General features: G+C 47.4%; 1 protein-coding gene across 2 annotated transcripts in view; it reads left to right on the top strand.

Annotated features, from left to right (window-relative positions):
• Nucleotides 1–15,735, top strand: part of pdia5 (protein disulfide isomerase family A, member 5) — a 146,459-nt gene that overhangs the window by 11,280 nt on the left and 119,444 nt on the right. The window contains exons 1-3 of one of the 2 annotated variants that reach the window (XM_085986831.1): nucleotides 2,927–3,069; nucleotides 5,844–5,970; nucleotides 9,091–9,178. In XM_085986831.1, coding sequence (XP_085842957.1) covers nucleotides 5,865–5,970; nucleotides 9,091–9,178 — 194 coding nt within the window. In that variant the 5' untranslated portion in view covers nucleotides 2,927–3,069; nucleotides 5,844–5,864. Of the gene's footprint in view, nucleotides 1–2,926; nucleotides 3,070–5,843; nucleotides 5,971–9,090; nucleotides 9,179–15,735 lie in introns of those variants that run through there. The other variant, XM_085986830.1, reaches the window with a different exon arrangement.

The raw sequence follows: 15,735 nt of genomic DNA, 5'->3' as shown, positions 1-15,735 counted from the left end.
TGAAATTGAGGCGTTGATTAACCGGGGACCAATGTCGGTCAGTGAGCACAGGGGTGATGGGCTAACGGGACTTGGTGCGAGTTAGGACACGGGCAGCCGAGTTTTGGATGACCTCAAGTTTACGGCCAGGAGTGCGTTGGAATAGTCAAGTCTAGAGGTATGGGAAAGGCATGGATGAGGGTTTCAGCAGCAGATGAGCTGAGGCAAGGGCGGAGTCAGGCGATGTTACAGAGTTGGAAATAGGCGGTCTTAGTGATGGCGCGGCTCTGTGGTTGGAAGCTCATCTCCGGGTCAAATATGACACCAAGGTTGCAAACAGTTTGGGTCAGCCTTAGACTGTTGCCAGGGAGAGGGATGGAGTCGGTGGCTAGGGAACGGAGTTTGTGGCGCGAACCGAAGACAATGGCTTTGGTCTTCCCAATATTTAGCTGGAGGAAATTTCTGCTCATCCAGTCCTGGATGTCGGACAATTTAGAGACAGTGGAGGGGGGTCGAGGGAGGTGGTGAGGTAGAACTGGGTGTTGTCAGCGTACATGTGTAAACTGAAGCTGTGTTTTCGGGTGATGTCACCAAGGGGCAGCATATAGATGAGAAAGAGGAGGGCCAAGGATAGATCCTTGGGGGACACCAGAGGTAATGGTGTGGGAGCGGGAAGAGAAGCCATTGCTGGTGATTCTCTGGCTACGACTGGATAGATGAGAATGGAACCAGGCGAGGGCAGTCCCACCCAGCTGGACGACGGTGGAGAGGCGTTGGAGGAGGATGGTGTGGTCAACTGTGTCAAAGGCTGCAGGCAGATTGAGATGGGTGAGGAGGGACAGTTGACTTTAGTCACAGTCACGTAGGATGTCATTTGTGACTTTGATAAAACTATTCCAACGTTCTCCTAGCTGGCCCTCCCATCTTCTACCCTACATAAATTTGAGCTCGTCCAAATTCTGCTGCCTGTATCCCGTTCACCCATCACCCCTGTGCTCGCTGACCTACATTGGCTCCCGGTCCGGCAGCGCCTAAATTTTAAAATTCTCATTCTTGTTTTCAAATCTCTCCGTTACCTCGCCCCTCCCTGTCTCTAACCTCCTCCGGCCCCACAACCCTTCAAGATCTCTGCACTTCTCCAATTCTGGCCTCTTGCCGCATCCCTAATTTTAATCACTCCACCATTGGTGGCCGCGCCTTCAGCTGCCTTGGCTCTAAGCTCTGGAATTCCCTCCCTAAACCTCTCCGCCTCTCTCTCCTCCTTTTGTGATGCTCCTTAAAACCTACCTCTTTGACCAAGCTTTTGGTCGCCTGTCCTAATGGCCCAGAAATTAGGGTCGAGGCTTCCCGCGGGTGTAAGCCCCCGACCTGCACTTACCTTGCGCGCCGGCTGTTGTGCTGTGGGCCCGCTTGGGATTCCGATCCTGGGCCTGCTCCAACTGCCGGCGCGCAGTGCTTGCGTATCCCAGGGGCGCAGTTAGTTCACAGCATCCCCTGGGATCACGTGGGCCATGGAGAGCCAATCGTAGCAGGGAATCTCCATTCATAGATTTGACAGGAAGAGCTGTCAAATTTATGAATAGAGTTCGGCCCCAAAACCTAACACAAACTTCAAATACATTTTTTTTTAAACTCAAATTTTAAAAATAACTATAAATTACATAACTATTTTAAACAATAATTTAAATTTTTGAAAAAATTAATTACAGTTTCTAACGGGGCTAAAAATAAACTTGCCTTTCTTTAAAGTATTTAAAAATAATAAACCTGTGGGGAAAAAATGTTTTAATTTTACTTAATTCACCACTTACCTTGTTAAAAGCAGGCCTTGCGACTGCTTTTTAAAAGCGTAGCTGCTGGAAACTTACCCTCCCGGAGAAACCTACAAAAAAAACGGAAGTTCCAGGCGTACGCGCGGCCTCTCCGGCGCACGCGTTCGACCTGTGAACCTCTTCCTTTAAGGGAATGGAAGTTCCGGTTTCCCGCGCGTGCGCAGTGCATGCACGAAACTGGCACTTTCGTTGGGCCTACGGGTGAGTACCCAGCGCGTACTCACCCGTGGGGACCCGAAGTTCTGTCCTAATATCTCCTCGTGTGGCTCGGTGTTGGACTTTGTTTGATAATCGCTCCTGTGAAGCGCCTTGGGCCGTTTTATGACATTAAAGGTGTGATATGAATGCAAGTTGTTGTTGTTGATGTGAGGGCCATTTACAGGAGTGGGCGTAAACACTGACCCTGAATCAAATGTCTAGTGTTCTAAAACCCCAAAGTGCAACTGGCACCACAGCTTATCTTTTTAAAAAAAAAACAAGTTAACTTTGCATAACCACGATATCCTGATTTAAAGAGCTGTTTTTAACTGCTCTTGAACAGCGCGGTTTCTCCTGCAGTGGCGCTTAGCTATTAGAAACCTAGAAAAATAGGAGCAGGAGTAGGCCATTCGGCCCGTCAAGCCTGCTCCGCCATTCAATATGATCATGGCTGATCTTAGATACATAGATACATAGAAGATAGGAGCAGGAGTAGGCCATTCGGCCCTTCGTGCCTGCTCCGCCATTCGATGAGATCATGGCTGATCCTTTAATTCAGTATCCCGTCCCCGCCTTCTCTCCGTAACCCTTAACCCCTTTTGCCCGTAGAAATATATCTAATTCCCTCTTAAATATATTTAATGAGCTGGCGTACACTGCCCTCTGTGGCAATGAGTTCCACAGGTTCACCACTCTCTGAGTGAAGAAATTCCCCCTCATCTCTGTCCTAAATGGTTTAGCCCTTATCCTTAAATTATGTCCTCTAGTTCTGTTCTCACCCGCCAAGGGAAACATTCCTTCTGCATCCAGTCTGTCTAGACCTGTCAGAATTTTATACACTTCTATGAGGTCCCCTCTCAATCTTCTAAACTCCAGTGTGTACATCCCTAAACTACATAGTCTCTCCTCATAGGTCATTCCCGCCATTCCTGGTATCAGCCTGGTGAATCGCCGCTGCACCCCCTCCATGGCAAGAACATCCTTCCTCAGATGAGGCGACCAAAACTGTACACAGTACTCGAGGTGTGGTCTCACCAGTGCCCTGTACAGCTGCAGCAAGGTATCCCTGTTCCTGTATTCTAACCCTTTTGCTATGAAGGCCAGCATACCGTTTGCCTTCTTGACCGCCTGTTGCACCTGCATGCTCGCCTTCAGTGACTGGTGTACAAGAACACCCAGGTCTCTCTGTACTTCCCCCTCTCCCAATCTATTGCCATTTAAATAATAATTTGCCCTCCCGTTCCTGCACCCAAGGTGGATAACTTCGCACTTGTCCACATTATAGTGCATCTGCCATTTATCCGCCCAATCGCCCAGTCTGTCCAAATCGCTCTGGAGCTTCCTGGTCTCTTCCTCTGAGCCCACCCCCCCTCCTAGTTTAGTGTCGTCTGCAAATTTGGAAATGCTGCATCCGACTCCCTGATCCAGGTCATTAATGTAAATTGTGAACAGCTGGGGGCCCAGGACAGATCCCTGTGGTACCCCACTTGTTACTGCCTGCCATTCAGAAAATGAGCCGTTTATTCCAACTCTCTGTTTTCTATCTGACAGCCAGTTCCCTATCCACGCCAAAACTTTCCCCTTTATCCCATGAGCCTCAATTTTCCATGCTAATCTTTTATGTGGGACCTTATCGAAGGCCTTTTGGAAGTCCAGGTACACCACATCTACTGGCTCTCCCCCATCTATTCTACCAGTTACTCCCTCAAAAAATTCCAATAGATTAGTCAAGCACGATTTACCCTTTGTAAATCCATGTTGACTCTGTCCTATCCTGTCCCCATTTGCTAAGTGCTCCGCTATTTCATCCTTAATGATGGACTCCAGCATTTTGCCCACAACTGATGTAAGGCTTACAGGTCTGTAATTACCTGCTTTTTCCCTACCCCCCTTTTTGAATAGTGGGGTAACGTTAGCTACCCTCCAATCCATCGGCACTGTTCCCGAGTCTAATGAATTCTGAAAAATCATCCTTAGTGCATCCGCTATCTCTAGGGCCACCTCCTTCAGTACCCTAGGATGCATGTTATCAGGCCCTGGGGATTTGTCCACCTTCAATCCCTTTAGCTTCCTTAACACCATATCCTTAGAGATATTGATTTGCGTCAGTTCCTCCTTTGCCAATGTCCCTATTTTTCCCGATATCCCAGGGAGGTTTTTTGTGTCTTCCTTCGTAAAGACTGACCCAAAGTATGCATTTAGTTGGTCTGCCATTTCCTTATTTCCCATTATATATTCCCCCGTATCTGACTGCAATGGACCAACTTTGGTTTTCACCAGTCTTTTCCTTTTGATATATTTATAAAAGCTTTTGGAGTTAGTTTTTATATTTTCCGCCAGCTTGTTTTCGTAAGCTATTTTGCCCCTCTTGATCATGCCCTTTGCCCTCCTTTGCTCTATCTTAAACTGTTCCCAATCTTCTATCTCAATACCATATTCCCGCTCTCTCCCCATACCCCATGACGCCTTTTGTGTCTAGAAACCTATCCATCTCCTTCTTAAATATATTCAGTGACTTGGCCTCCACAGCCTTCTGTGGTAGAGAATTCCACAGGTTCACCACCCTCTGAGTGAAGAAATTTCTCCTCATCTCAGTCCTAAATTTCCTACCCCGTATCCTGAGACTGTGACCCCTCGTTCTAGACCCCCCAGCCAGGGGAAACATCCTCCCTGCATTCAGTCAGTCTAGCCCTGTCAGAATTTTATATGTTTCAATGAGATCCCCTCTCATTCTTCTAAACTCTAGTGAATACAGGCCTAGTCGACCCAATCTCTCCTCATACGACAGGCCTGCCATCCCAGGAATCAGTCTGGTGAACCTTTGCTGCACTCCCTCTATGGCAAGTATATCCTTTCTTAGGTAAGGAGACCAAAACTGCACACAGTACGCCAGGTGTGGTCTCACCAAGGCCCTGTATAACTGTAGTAAGACATCCTTGCTCCTGTACTCAAATCCTCTTGCAATGAAGGCCAACATACCATTTGCCTTCCTAACTGCTTGCTGCACCTGCATGTTCGCTTTCAGTGACTGGTGTACAAGGACCCAGGTCCTTCTGTACATCAACATTTCCCAATCTATCACCATTTAAATAATACTCTACCTTTCTGTTTTTCCTACCGAAGTGGATAACTTCACATTTATCCACGTTATGCTGCATCTGCCATGTGTTTGCCCACTCACTCAACTTGTCTAAATCGCCTTGAAGCCTCTTTGCATCCTCCTCACAACTCGCAATCCCACCTAGTTTCGTGTCGTCAGCTAGATTTCTCAGTACGAAACAAATACAGCCAAGTCAGGTGAAATTGTAGTGAGAGTGACGCGGATCTACTTCTCTGCTTAAGGTCTGGAAATGTGCTGATGTATGATTAATAGCCAATCAATGGAGCCCTCGCAGGCATTATAAGAACATAAAAGAAATAGGAGCAGGAGTGGGCCATACGGTCCCTCGAGCCTGCTCTGCCATTCAATAAGATCATGGCTGATCTTCTACCTCAACTCCACCTTCCCGCACTATCCATTGATTTACTTGATATCCAAAAATCTATCGATCTCTGTCTTGAATATACTCAACGACTGAGCCTCCACAGCCCTCTGGGGGTAGAGAATTCCAAAGATTCACCACCCTCTTGACTGAAGAAATTTCTCCTCATCTCAGTCCTAAATGGCCGACCCCTTACCCTGCGACTGTGACCCCTGGTTCTAGACTCCTCTAGCCAGCAGAAACAGTCTCTCGGCATCTACCCTGTCAAGCCCTGTAAGAATGTTATATGTTTCAATCCTCTTTTGAGCACATTTCTTTCCGGCGGCCTGATTTACCTGTCTTCCTCCCTAAGGCGGTGTTGTCCACCTGCCTCATGGCAGCAAAAGTGTCTCCGCTGATTGAGAAACTCGACGACCAAAAGGAGCTGAAGAAACTCACACGGACAAGAAATAATGTGCTGGTCCTGTACTCCAAATCAGGTGAGGAGATTCTGCACCATCTTCACCCAACTTCTTCGTAAACCCCACTTTTAGATGTCTTATTTATAGACTGCACCCCATTTCACCTGCCCAGTGGCACGGTGTCCTGTCTCTCTCTTTCCCCCCCAATGCATTGTGTCATTGGTCAGATTGTGGGTTTGCCAAGTGGTAAGTTCCCGCTCTGAGCCAAGCCTTTTGTTGATAATTGAATGGCCCCGCCCGATCCCTATTCCTCCAACAGAGTCCCATAGAAACATAGAAGATAGGAGCAGGAGTAGGCCATTTGGCCCCTTGAGCCTGCTCCGCCATTCAATGCGATCATGGCTGATCATCCAAATTCAGTACCCGGTCCCTGCTTTCTCCCCATATCCCTTGATCCCTTTAGCCTTAAGAAATATATCCAACTCCTTCTTGAATATATTTAATGAATTGGCCTCCACTGCCTTCTGTGGTAGAGAATTCCACAGGTTCACCACTCTCTGGGTGAAGAAATTCCTCCTCATTTCTGTCCTAAATGGCCTACCCCTTATCCTTAGACTGTGACCCCTGGTTCTGGACTCCCCGACCATCAGGAACATCCTTCCTGCATCTAGTCTGTCTAGTCCTGTTAGAATTTTATAAGTTTCAATGAGATCCCCTCTCATTCTTCTAAACCCCAGCGAGTACAAGCCCAATCGTCCCAATCTCTCCTCATACGTCATTCCTGCCATTCCCAGGTATCAGTCCCGGGTGGAATGTGGACGGGCACGCTACTCCAGGGCAGTCCCACATGCCCCCAAGTAGCATTGGTGAAGGTGTGGGAGCAATGTGACCCGGAAGACTCGAAGGGGAAATTAAGCAATAATTTAAAAGTTGGGACCGGGTGTAACACGACCGGCAATCCAAGAGCATTATCTTTCATTGTTGGTCAAATTAGAAACATGAAAAATGTGACTCCTTATAAGACGTATCTCTGGAAATTATAAAATAACAAGCTTCAGGTATGTCTAATCTTAATCTGCATAGTTTGTCACCTAGTTACAGTGCTTTCTTGATTTTTTTTTTAATGTGTTAGTATCAATATGTTAATTTATCACCTCAAACTGCTCCTGCCGCCACCAGTGATCGTTCTGTAACCGCCAGCTCTGTAACTGATAGCTCACCGCGCTCTCTTCAGACTTAACCCAAATTTAGACAGAGAGCACCAAATCTATAGCTGATCTTTTTGACTTGAAAATTTCACACCCATGTTCCGCCTTACTGGAATCCTGCTCTCAGCACTGCACACTGTACTTCAATCAGCAGCTAAGTTTTGTGAGAATGCAGTCTCTTAGCTTGTGAAGCTGTGCAAGCTGTACATCTTCCTGACTGGAATTGTATTGAGAAAGCCTTTTTAAAAAAAAAAAAAAAAATCAGTAACGGTGACATGAAGCTGTCCGCTTGTTGCAAAAAGCCAACTGGTTCATTAACGCCCCTTAGGGAGGGAAACCTGCCCCCCTTACCCGGTCTGGCCTCAAACGTGGTTGACTTTTAACTGCCCTCTGAAGCAGCCGAGCGAACCACCCGGTTGTACCCAGAGCGCTAAAAGCAAAAATGCCACAGTTCGAGAAGAAGGTCCACCACCACCTTCTCAGAGCAAGTAGGGATGGGCGATAAATCATGGCCTTGCCAGCAACGCCCACGTCCCGAGAATGAACTTCAAAAAGATACGCTTAATGGCAAATTTTGAACTAATTTGCTTTACAGTGGTACAAGCGCTCTAATTATGACCCAGCCGTGATGTGAGTCACTTTGTGCTCATACCTGGAAATAACTTGGGCAAATACTGAAAGATAAAATTGTTAAGCCAGGTGTGTGAAGTGATTTGACTGCTGTGAAATGTCATTGCATTAAAAAAAAATTAAATGGGAACTTGGCTTTTCACAACAATCCGACAGCTTCACGGTCACTGTCACTGATTTTTAAAGAAAAGACAGACTGAAACTGTTCTTTGTGGGGTGGCGGGTGGGTGCGGGGCTGGGGAGGGGAGGGGAGGGGGGAAAGCTTGTCCTTTAGTACCTCAAACGAGTGGCCATTCTTCATGTGTGAGTCAAGAAGGTGAGCTGATGGCGAGCAATTTGCCCATGAGAGGGGCCATCGGAGCGAAGCCCCATTCTGTCCTCATTCGATATGTACACGCTCACTTCCCCCCCCTTCACTCCTCCCATCACCCCACTCTTCCCGTCACCCCACGTACCCCCTCTCGCCCCTTCTCCATTCCCCCCCCACCTTGGCTCTTCCCCCTTGACTCTTCTCTTCCCCCCGCCCCCCTTCGGCTCTTCTCCCTGCCCCCCCCCCCCCCATGGCTCTTCTCTTCTCCCCCCCCCCCCCATGGCTCTTCTCCCCCCCCCCCCCCTTTGGCTCTTCTCTCCCCCTCCCCCCCCCCCCCTTGGCTCTTCTCCCCCCACTTTGCTCTTCCCCTCCTTTCCCCCCCTCCCTTCTCCTCCCCTGGCCAATGAGGAGCAGGAGCCCTGGTCGGTTTATTTACTCTTTCTCCTCCAGCTCCCCCCAGCCTGCCTTCCCTTCCCCAGAGCTGCTGAAGCCAATTGCAGCTCGCCTACTGCTCTCCCAGCTGAGATTCGCTAGCTCTGCACAGACCAGGAATGAAACCTCCTTGGTCTGTATAACTCAGCAGCTTGCTGCCTTTGATTTTTTTTTTTTAAGTCAGTTTTGGGGGAGCACAACATCGCTCCAGCTTCTTCATGCACATCCTCTTCTCTTGACCTGTTAAGCGACCGGTGTCACCTGCTCCCAGACGATGTTGTTTGGAATCGGCGGTTGGGAGGTGCTTAGTTATGGCCCGAGAATGACTCTTCCCCTCCTCCTCTCCACTTTCTTCTCCACATACTGTAGGGCTGCGCGCTGCCATTTACCCACAGTAGCAGCGCAGGTGAGTTTGCCAGTGATTTCAACAGTCTGTTGGCAGTGCGAGCGTGCATCTGGTCTGGTGATTATATGGCGAAGCACCACAATATTAATGAAAGGGTTGGTCGTTATCTCACTGTACTTTGATAATCTGTTGACCGACCACTAATCTTTGTTGCGCAATAGTGATAAGCAATGTTCCGTAACGCCCATGTTTGCTTTCTTACTGTGTGATAGCTGCTGCCGCTCAACGACCACTTAAGCTGCTCTCTGACGTGGCAGAAGCAGTGAAAGGGCAGGGCACCATTGCCTGGGTAGATTGTGGGTAAGTTATTTATCTTAACAACAATGATTGAGTATTTGATAATGAGCCTATTAGCCATTATTCACACATCTTATTGATTTAACCCATTTCTCTCATCCTCGTGCCTCCGCCTCGTTTGTAGTTATTTTCCCTCTAAAAGGTCTCTTTTGCGCTACACACTGTTCGCTGTTTTGAGGGTGGCTGGCAGGCACCTTCACCTGCTCTCAGACCTCTTCCAGTTCAGCCAGGAATGCTTCAACTGATTGAATGTGCTCATCTGTTCGGAGCACAGGAACAGGAGTGGACCATTCAGCCCCTCAAGCCTGCTCCGCCATTTAAAAAAAAAAAAATGTTTATGGGATGTGGGCATCGCTGGCAAGGCCAGCATTTATTGCCCATCCCTAATTGCCCTCGAGAAGGTGGTGGTGAGCCGCTGCCTTGAACCGCTGCAGTCCGTGTGGTGAGGGTGCTCCCACAGTGCTGTTAGGGAGGGAGTTCCAGGATTTTGACCCAGCGACGATGAAGGATCGGCGATATACTTCTAAGTCAGGATGGTGTGTGACTTGGAGGGGAACTTGGAGGTGGTGGTGTTCCCATGCGCCTGCTGCCCTTGTCCTTCTAGGTGGAAGAGGTCGCGGGTTCGGGAGGTGCTGCCGAAGAAGCCTTGGCGAGTTGCTGCAGTGCATCTTGTAGATGGTACACACTGCAGCCACGGTATGCCGGGGGTGGAGGGAGTGAATGTTTAAGGTGGTGGATGGGGTGCCAATCAAGCAGGCTGCTTTTGTCCTGGATGATGTCGAGCTTCTTGAGTGTTGTTGGAGCTGCACTCATCCAGCTAGATCGTGACTAGAGTCGCTCCTCAACTCCATTTACCCGCCTTAGCTCCATACCCCTTGATACCCTTACCCAGGAACTATTTACCGTCCTCCGTCTCAAACGCTCTAATTTCCCCAGCATCCACAGCCTTTTGGGGGCAGAGAGTTTCAGATTTCCACTACTTTGTGTGGAAAAAGTGCTTTCTGATTTCCCTCCTAAATGGTCTAGCTCTATTTTTAAGATTATAACAACAACTTGCATTTGTATAGCACCTTTAACCTAGCAAAATGTCCCACGGCGTTTAGCCCCTCGTTCTTGATTCCCCCGCCAGAGAAAATAGTTTTGCTGTATCTACCCTATCGAATCCTTTTAATATTTTAAACCCCTCGATCAGATCACTCGCAAGCTGATGCTACACCTCCCATCTGTGAAGCAGTTATTCCATTTCCGGCCGGCACAGGTACGATGGGCCGAATGGCCCCCTTCTGTGCCGTAAGATTCTATCAAAGAATCGTGGAAATTTAACAGGAAGGTGGCCATTCGGCCCGTCGTGTCCGTGCCGGCCGGAAAAGAGCGATCCAGCCTAATCCCGCTTTCCAGCTCCTGGTCCCCTGGCCTTGCAGGTTACGGCACTTCAAGTGCGTATCCAAGTACGTTGTAAATGCGATGAGGGTTTCTGCCTCTACCGCCCTTATACTGGAAACCTGAAACCGAAACACACAATGCTGAAACCGCCAGATCACTCGGCGTCTGCGGAGTTGGGCGTTTCAGGAGTGGACACTATCAGCACTGGAAGATATTCCAAATGAACAGATTTAAATATTTTTTTCTTCTTCCCTCCCACAGGGCAGCTGTCTTTCATTCTGCCAGTGCAATTCACACCCCATCTAGAGCCATCCTTTGTTCCTTAACCTGTCCCATTACCACCTCCTCTCGCCTTGAATATCTCTCAATGTCTCTCAATCTTTCCTGCTTTCTATCCTAGCACTGACCTTCCCTTTTGTTCTTTCATCCCCTCCCCCTTTTCCCAGCCCCTAAACCTGCTTTCCATTTCCTGCTTTTTTCCAGTTCTGACGAAAGGTCATCGACCCGAAACGTTAACTCTGTTTCTCTCTCCACGGATGCTGCCCTGGCCTGCTGAGTTTCTCCAGCGTTTTTCTGTTGTTATTTCGGATTTCCAGCATCCCGCAGTATTTTGCTGTTGATTTAAAAGGGAACAGTGCAGAGGGGAAAGGGGGAGGAGCACGTGAACATGCATGTGCACAAAGAAGCACAACGAACTGTAAGGTGCTTAGGAGGTAAACGCGAGAAAAGAAATTAAAGACATTTATGAGAACTGAGGCAATGGAAACATGCAAAAAGTGGCAAAGTGAAGCAGATCTTTACAATCCAGCGGGTTCTTACTGTGAAGAAGCTCTTTTGTTGTTGTTGTCTGGTAACGCTCCTGTGAAGCGCCTTGGGACATTTTACTACGTTAAAGGCGCTATATAAATGCAAGTTATTGTTGTGTATCCAGATTATTAGATGTATTATCGGAGGCCTGCCTGCCTTAAATTTAATTTTCCTGAGCGGTTGATATTTTGTGGTGAATTATAATCTGGATATACCTTGATCCAGATGTCTTTATACAGTGTATGTGCTGGTGTGGCGCATTAATAGAGGAAGCGCTGAGCTGGTTAGTGTGGCTGATGGTGATTTGTAGATGACCTTGGTGCATGCGTTACTTTCTGGTGGATGCTGTTTTTTCTGCTGTGTCACGGAGAGATTGAGTTGTCCCCCCCCCCCCCCCCCCCCCGGTGCTCCTGTTTTTGTGTTTATTTGTTATTTCCCTTTGTTAGAGGAGTACTTTGTGGACCATCTTGCCTACGTGTCCTTGTTTTTATGAGCCTGTGAACAAGAAAGCAAGGCAGTGGCACGATTCTGAAAAGTGTAGATGAGCAGGGACACCTTGGTGTCCATATAAACACATCCTTAAAGGTGCCAGGGAAAGTTGATACGGTGGTTAAAACAGCCTATGGGTTACTTGCAATTTATAAATAGAATATAAAAACAAAGAGATCATGCTCGAACTTTATAAATCACTGGTTATGGGGAAGTGCAACGAGACCTGGGTGTCCTTGTGCACCAGTCGCTGAAGGTAAGCATACAGGTGCAGCAGGCGGTTAAGAAGGCAAATGGTATGTTGGCCTTCGTAGCAAGAGGGTTCGCGTACAGGAGCAAGGATGTCTTGCTGCAGTTGTACAGGGCCTTGGTGAGACCACATCTTCAGTATTGTGTGCAGTTTTGGTCGTCTTATCTGAGGAAGGATGTTCTTGCCATGGAGGGAGTGCAGCGAAGATTCACCAGACTGATACCTGGGATGGCAGGAATGACTTATGAGGAGAGATTGTGTCGATTGGGCTTATACTCGCTGGAGTTTAGAAGAATGAGAGGGGATCTCATTGAAACTTATAAAATTCTAACAGGACTAGACAAACTAGATGCAGGAAGGATGTTCCCCACGGCGGGGAAGTCCAGAACCAGGGGTCACAGTCTAAAGATAAGGGGTAAGCCATTTAGGACAGAGACGAGGAGGAATTTCTTCACCCAGAGAGTGGTGAACCTGTGGAATTCTCTACCACAGAAGGCAGTGGAGGTCAATTCATTAAATATATTCAAGAAGGAGTTAGATATATTTCTTAAGGCTAAAGGGATATGGGGAGAAAGCAGGGACAGGGTACTGAGTTTGGATGATCAGCCATGATCTCATTGAATGGCAGAGCAGGCTCGAGGGGCCGAATGGCCTACTCCTGCTCCTATCTTCTATGTTTCTATGGTTAGGCCTCAGCTGGAGAATTGTGGACAATTCTGGGCACCACACCTCAGGAAAAATGTAAAGGCCTTAAAAAGGGTGCAGAGGAGGTTTGCCAGGATGTTACCAGGGATGAGGGACTTGAGTTATGAGGAGAGGTTGGAATAGCTATCACTTCTCCTTGGAATAGAGAAGGTTAAGAGGCGACCTAATCGAGGTTTTCGTGATGATGCGAGGTTTTAATAGAGGAGATAGAGAAAGAACTATTCCCCCTGGTGACTAGAGGGGAGATGAGAATTTTTTTCACTTGGAGAGTTGTCGGGATCTGGAACGCTGTACCTGAAAAGGTGGTGGAAGCTGATTCCTTGAATAATTTTAAAATGGAGTTGGACGGGTACTCGAGGAACTTGCAGGGCTACGGACAAAAAGCAGGGATGTGGGACTGAGCATGATTGCTCTTTCAAAGAGCCGGCACAGGCTCTTCTGCGCTGTAAGTGTCTATGATTCTATGACAACGACTTAAGTTGTTAATTTTTCCCCCAGTCTGTAAAAGATGGATGCTCTTGTTTTCGAGGAGTACGTTCCAAGTGCGTTGAACTTAGTGTGTTGGTTACAATGATGCAAGCTTCACCTATTCAAACGTTCAACCTGTGCACTAGATTTATTTTTCCCACTGAGAGATTTACCTGAAGGGTGAAGGCCCATAGAGCAGAACATTGAGAAAGAGAAGGTGAGCTAAATCAAAAGTTGCGGGTGGGTGATGTCAAGCTAGGGTTTTGAAAGACTAGATTGTAGGAAGAGCAGGACGCGGGAGGTGAAGAGTTGCACAGTTTTGAAGTTATCTTGATTCGCTGTTCACTGGATCACAAGATGAATACTGTCAATTAGCCCATCTACCCACCCACAACATACCTACAGTCCTCCCACCACAACATCTAATGTATTTTAAATGATTCCTGGGTATTTGCTTCCACTACCCTACCCACATTGATCAGTCCTTGTGTGGAGAAGAACCTCCTGACCCAAGTCCTAAATTTGTCTTCGACTGTTTGAACCCGTGCCTCCTTTCCCTACTTAACGTAGTGTTCCGGATTTCATTTTACTATTGCATTTATTATCTTCAATGTTCAATATAACTGGTTTCAGTTTTATTAAGGTGATTAGGGTATTTAATGGCATGTGCACAATGTAGAAAGTTTAATTGGTTTTGATTGATGACAAGACAAAGAGTTCCTGTAGTGCATTGATTGGCAGTGATGACAAGCATTCAAATACATTTTATGAATCTTATTACTTAAGGTGTTTAATTCTAACGAAATTGGTGTTTAACTCCTAATGGAATGATCAGATCAACCGAAGCAAAAGCAAAATACCACGGATGCCGGAAATCTGAAGTAAAATCTGAGAATGCTGGAAACGCTCAGCAGGCCAGGCAGCATCTGTGGAGAGAGAAACAGAGTTAACGTTTCAGGTCATTGGAGTAACTGAACTGCCAGTTTTTATTCCAATCGTGAGGAAGACCCTCCATAACACTCTCTTGACTTCATTTGTGGGGTGGGAGGTTCCTGCTTCTGATCGCTATTCAGCGACCCCTGCTGTAAATGTCGACACGTGGACATTGGGTGAGGCACTGATGGTGTGCTCCCCCTCCCCCTCCCCTTCTGGTGATCATATAGTCTGCCAACGGTAACGGTCCAGATTCATTGATGAATAATGGCAACTTCAGTGAGATATCGGCCTCTGCTGGGCCATGATGCCGGAAACGTATCACAGCAAAGATTTTAACACGCATTTGTAGGTGGGCGGGGAATAATAGTGTTCCACAGTTGCACGTTAAGCTTGTACAGAGGATAATTTGTTCTTTTCTTCGTGCAGCACAGCAGGGAGCAGTACTTAATTTGTCATGCAAATTAGTTCTTTTGTTTAGCAGTCATCCTCCTGCCAAAGTCATTAATATCTTAGCCAAGTAATGCTTGAGCTTCGAGGGTGAATGTTGGCAGGATATTTGGTCACAGTGGACAGAGGCCGGTACGGAATGATCAGGAATGCGAACTGGCCATTTTATCCCTGCCTTCCTGGATCAGGTGCAGTAAAGTCATTTGTAGCTCGCTTGGCTCCACTGTATCAGGGACTGAGCTTCGTGGCTTATATGACTCGGTGTCTCTCTTGGGCAGTATATTTAGGAGCAGAAGTCGGCCATTTGCTCATAAAACGTTCTAAATTGCTAGCCAGGGCAACTGTTCAATGTTTTAATCCTAATTTCCCACCTTTCTCCGCATCCCTTAATATCTTTCCTTCCCAAGTAAGTATCTATCTCCTGTTAAACACCTCGTCTGACTGCACCTGAGAGCTTTGGGGGAAGTGCGTGCAAATTTTAAGATCGTGTCCCCTTGTTCTGGTTTTCCAGTGGAAGGGTGATACCATCGCTACCCTGCCAATTCCCTTGATTATTTACAGCACAGAAACAGGCCATTCGGCCCAACTGGCCTGTGCCATCGTTTATGCTCCACACGAGCCTCCTCCCGCCCTCCTTCCTCTAACCCTATTTTGAGCAGGTGCATTTACAAACTGTACCCTCCGAGGAGCTTGTGTTGTGCTACTTAAAATTAAAAATAACTGTTGCGATGTACAGAAGGTGAAAGTTGCATCTACATTGAATAAGCTGATAAATAGCCTTGTCCAAATTGTTTCCCACAGATCGACCAACAGGTGCGTCAGTGCCTCACATTTGCATCTCCTGCCCTTGATTACCAGGGAAATGATAATTGTCTTGCAGTCATGCTGACGGAGCTCCTTCTGCCAGGGCAGCTTACGATTGCTACCTGCTGGTGACTCGAGATGCACTGAGCCCAGATAACTCTTTAATCTATTGCAACTGAATGTATGAGGGGGTCTTGGTAGACAACTCTGCACTATCAGAATTGTTTTGGCTTTTAAAATGGACAAGTCCTCGTGGAGGAGGAATTTCAAG

This window comes from Somniosus microcephalus, chromosome 4 (genome assembly GCF_052327205.1).
Source record: "Somniosus microcephalus isolate GS21.2 chromosome 4, FLI_Smic_1.0, whole genome shotgun sequence".
Lineage (NCBI taxonomy): Eukaryota > Metazoa > Chordata > Chondrichthyes > Squaliformes > Somniosidae > Somniosus > Somniosus microcephalus.
This window is presented reverse-complemented; position numbering and strand designations above follow the sequence as displayed.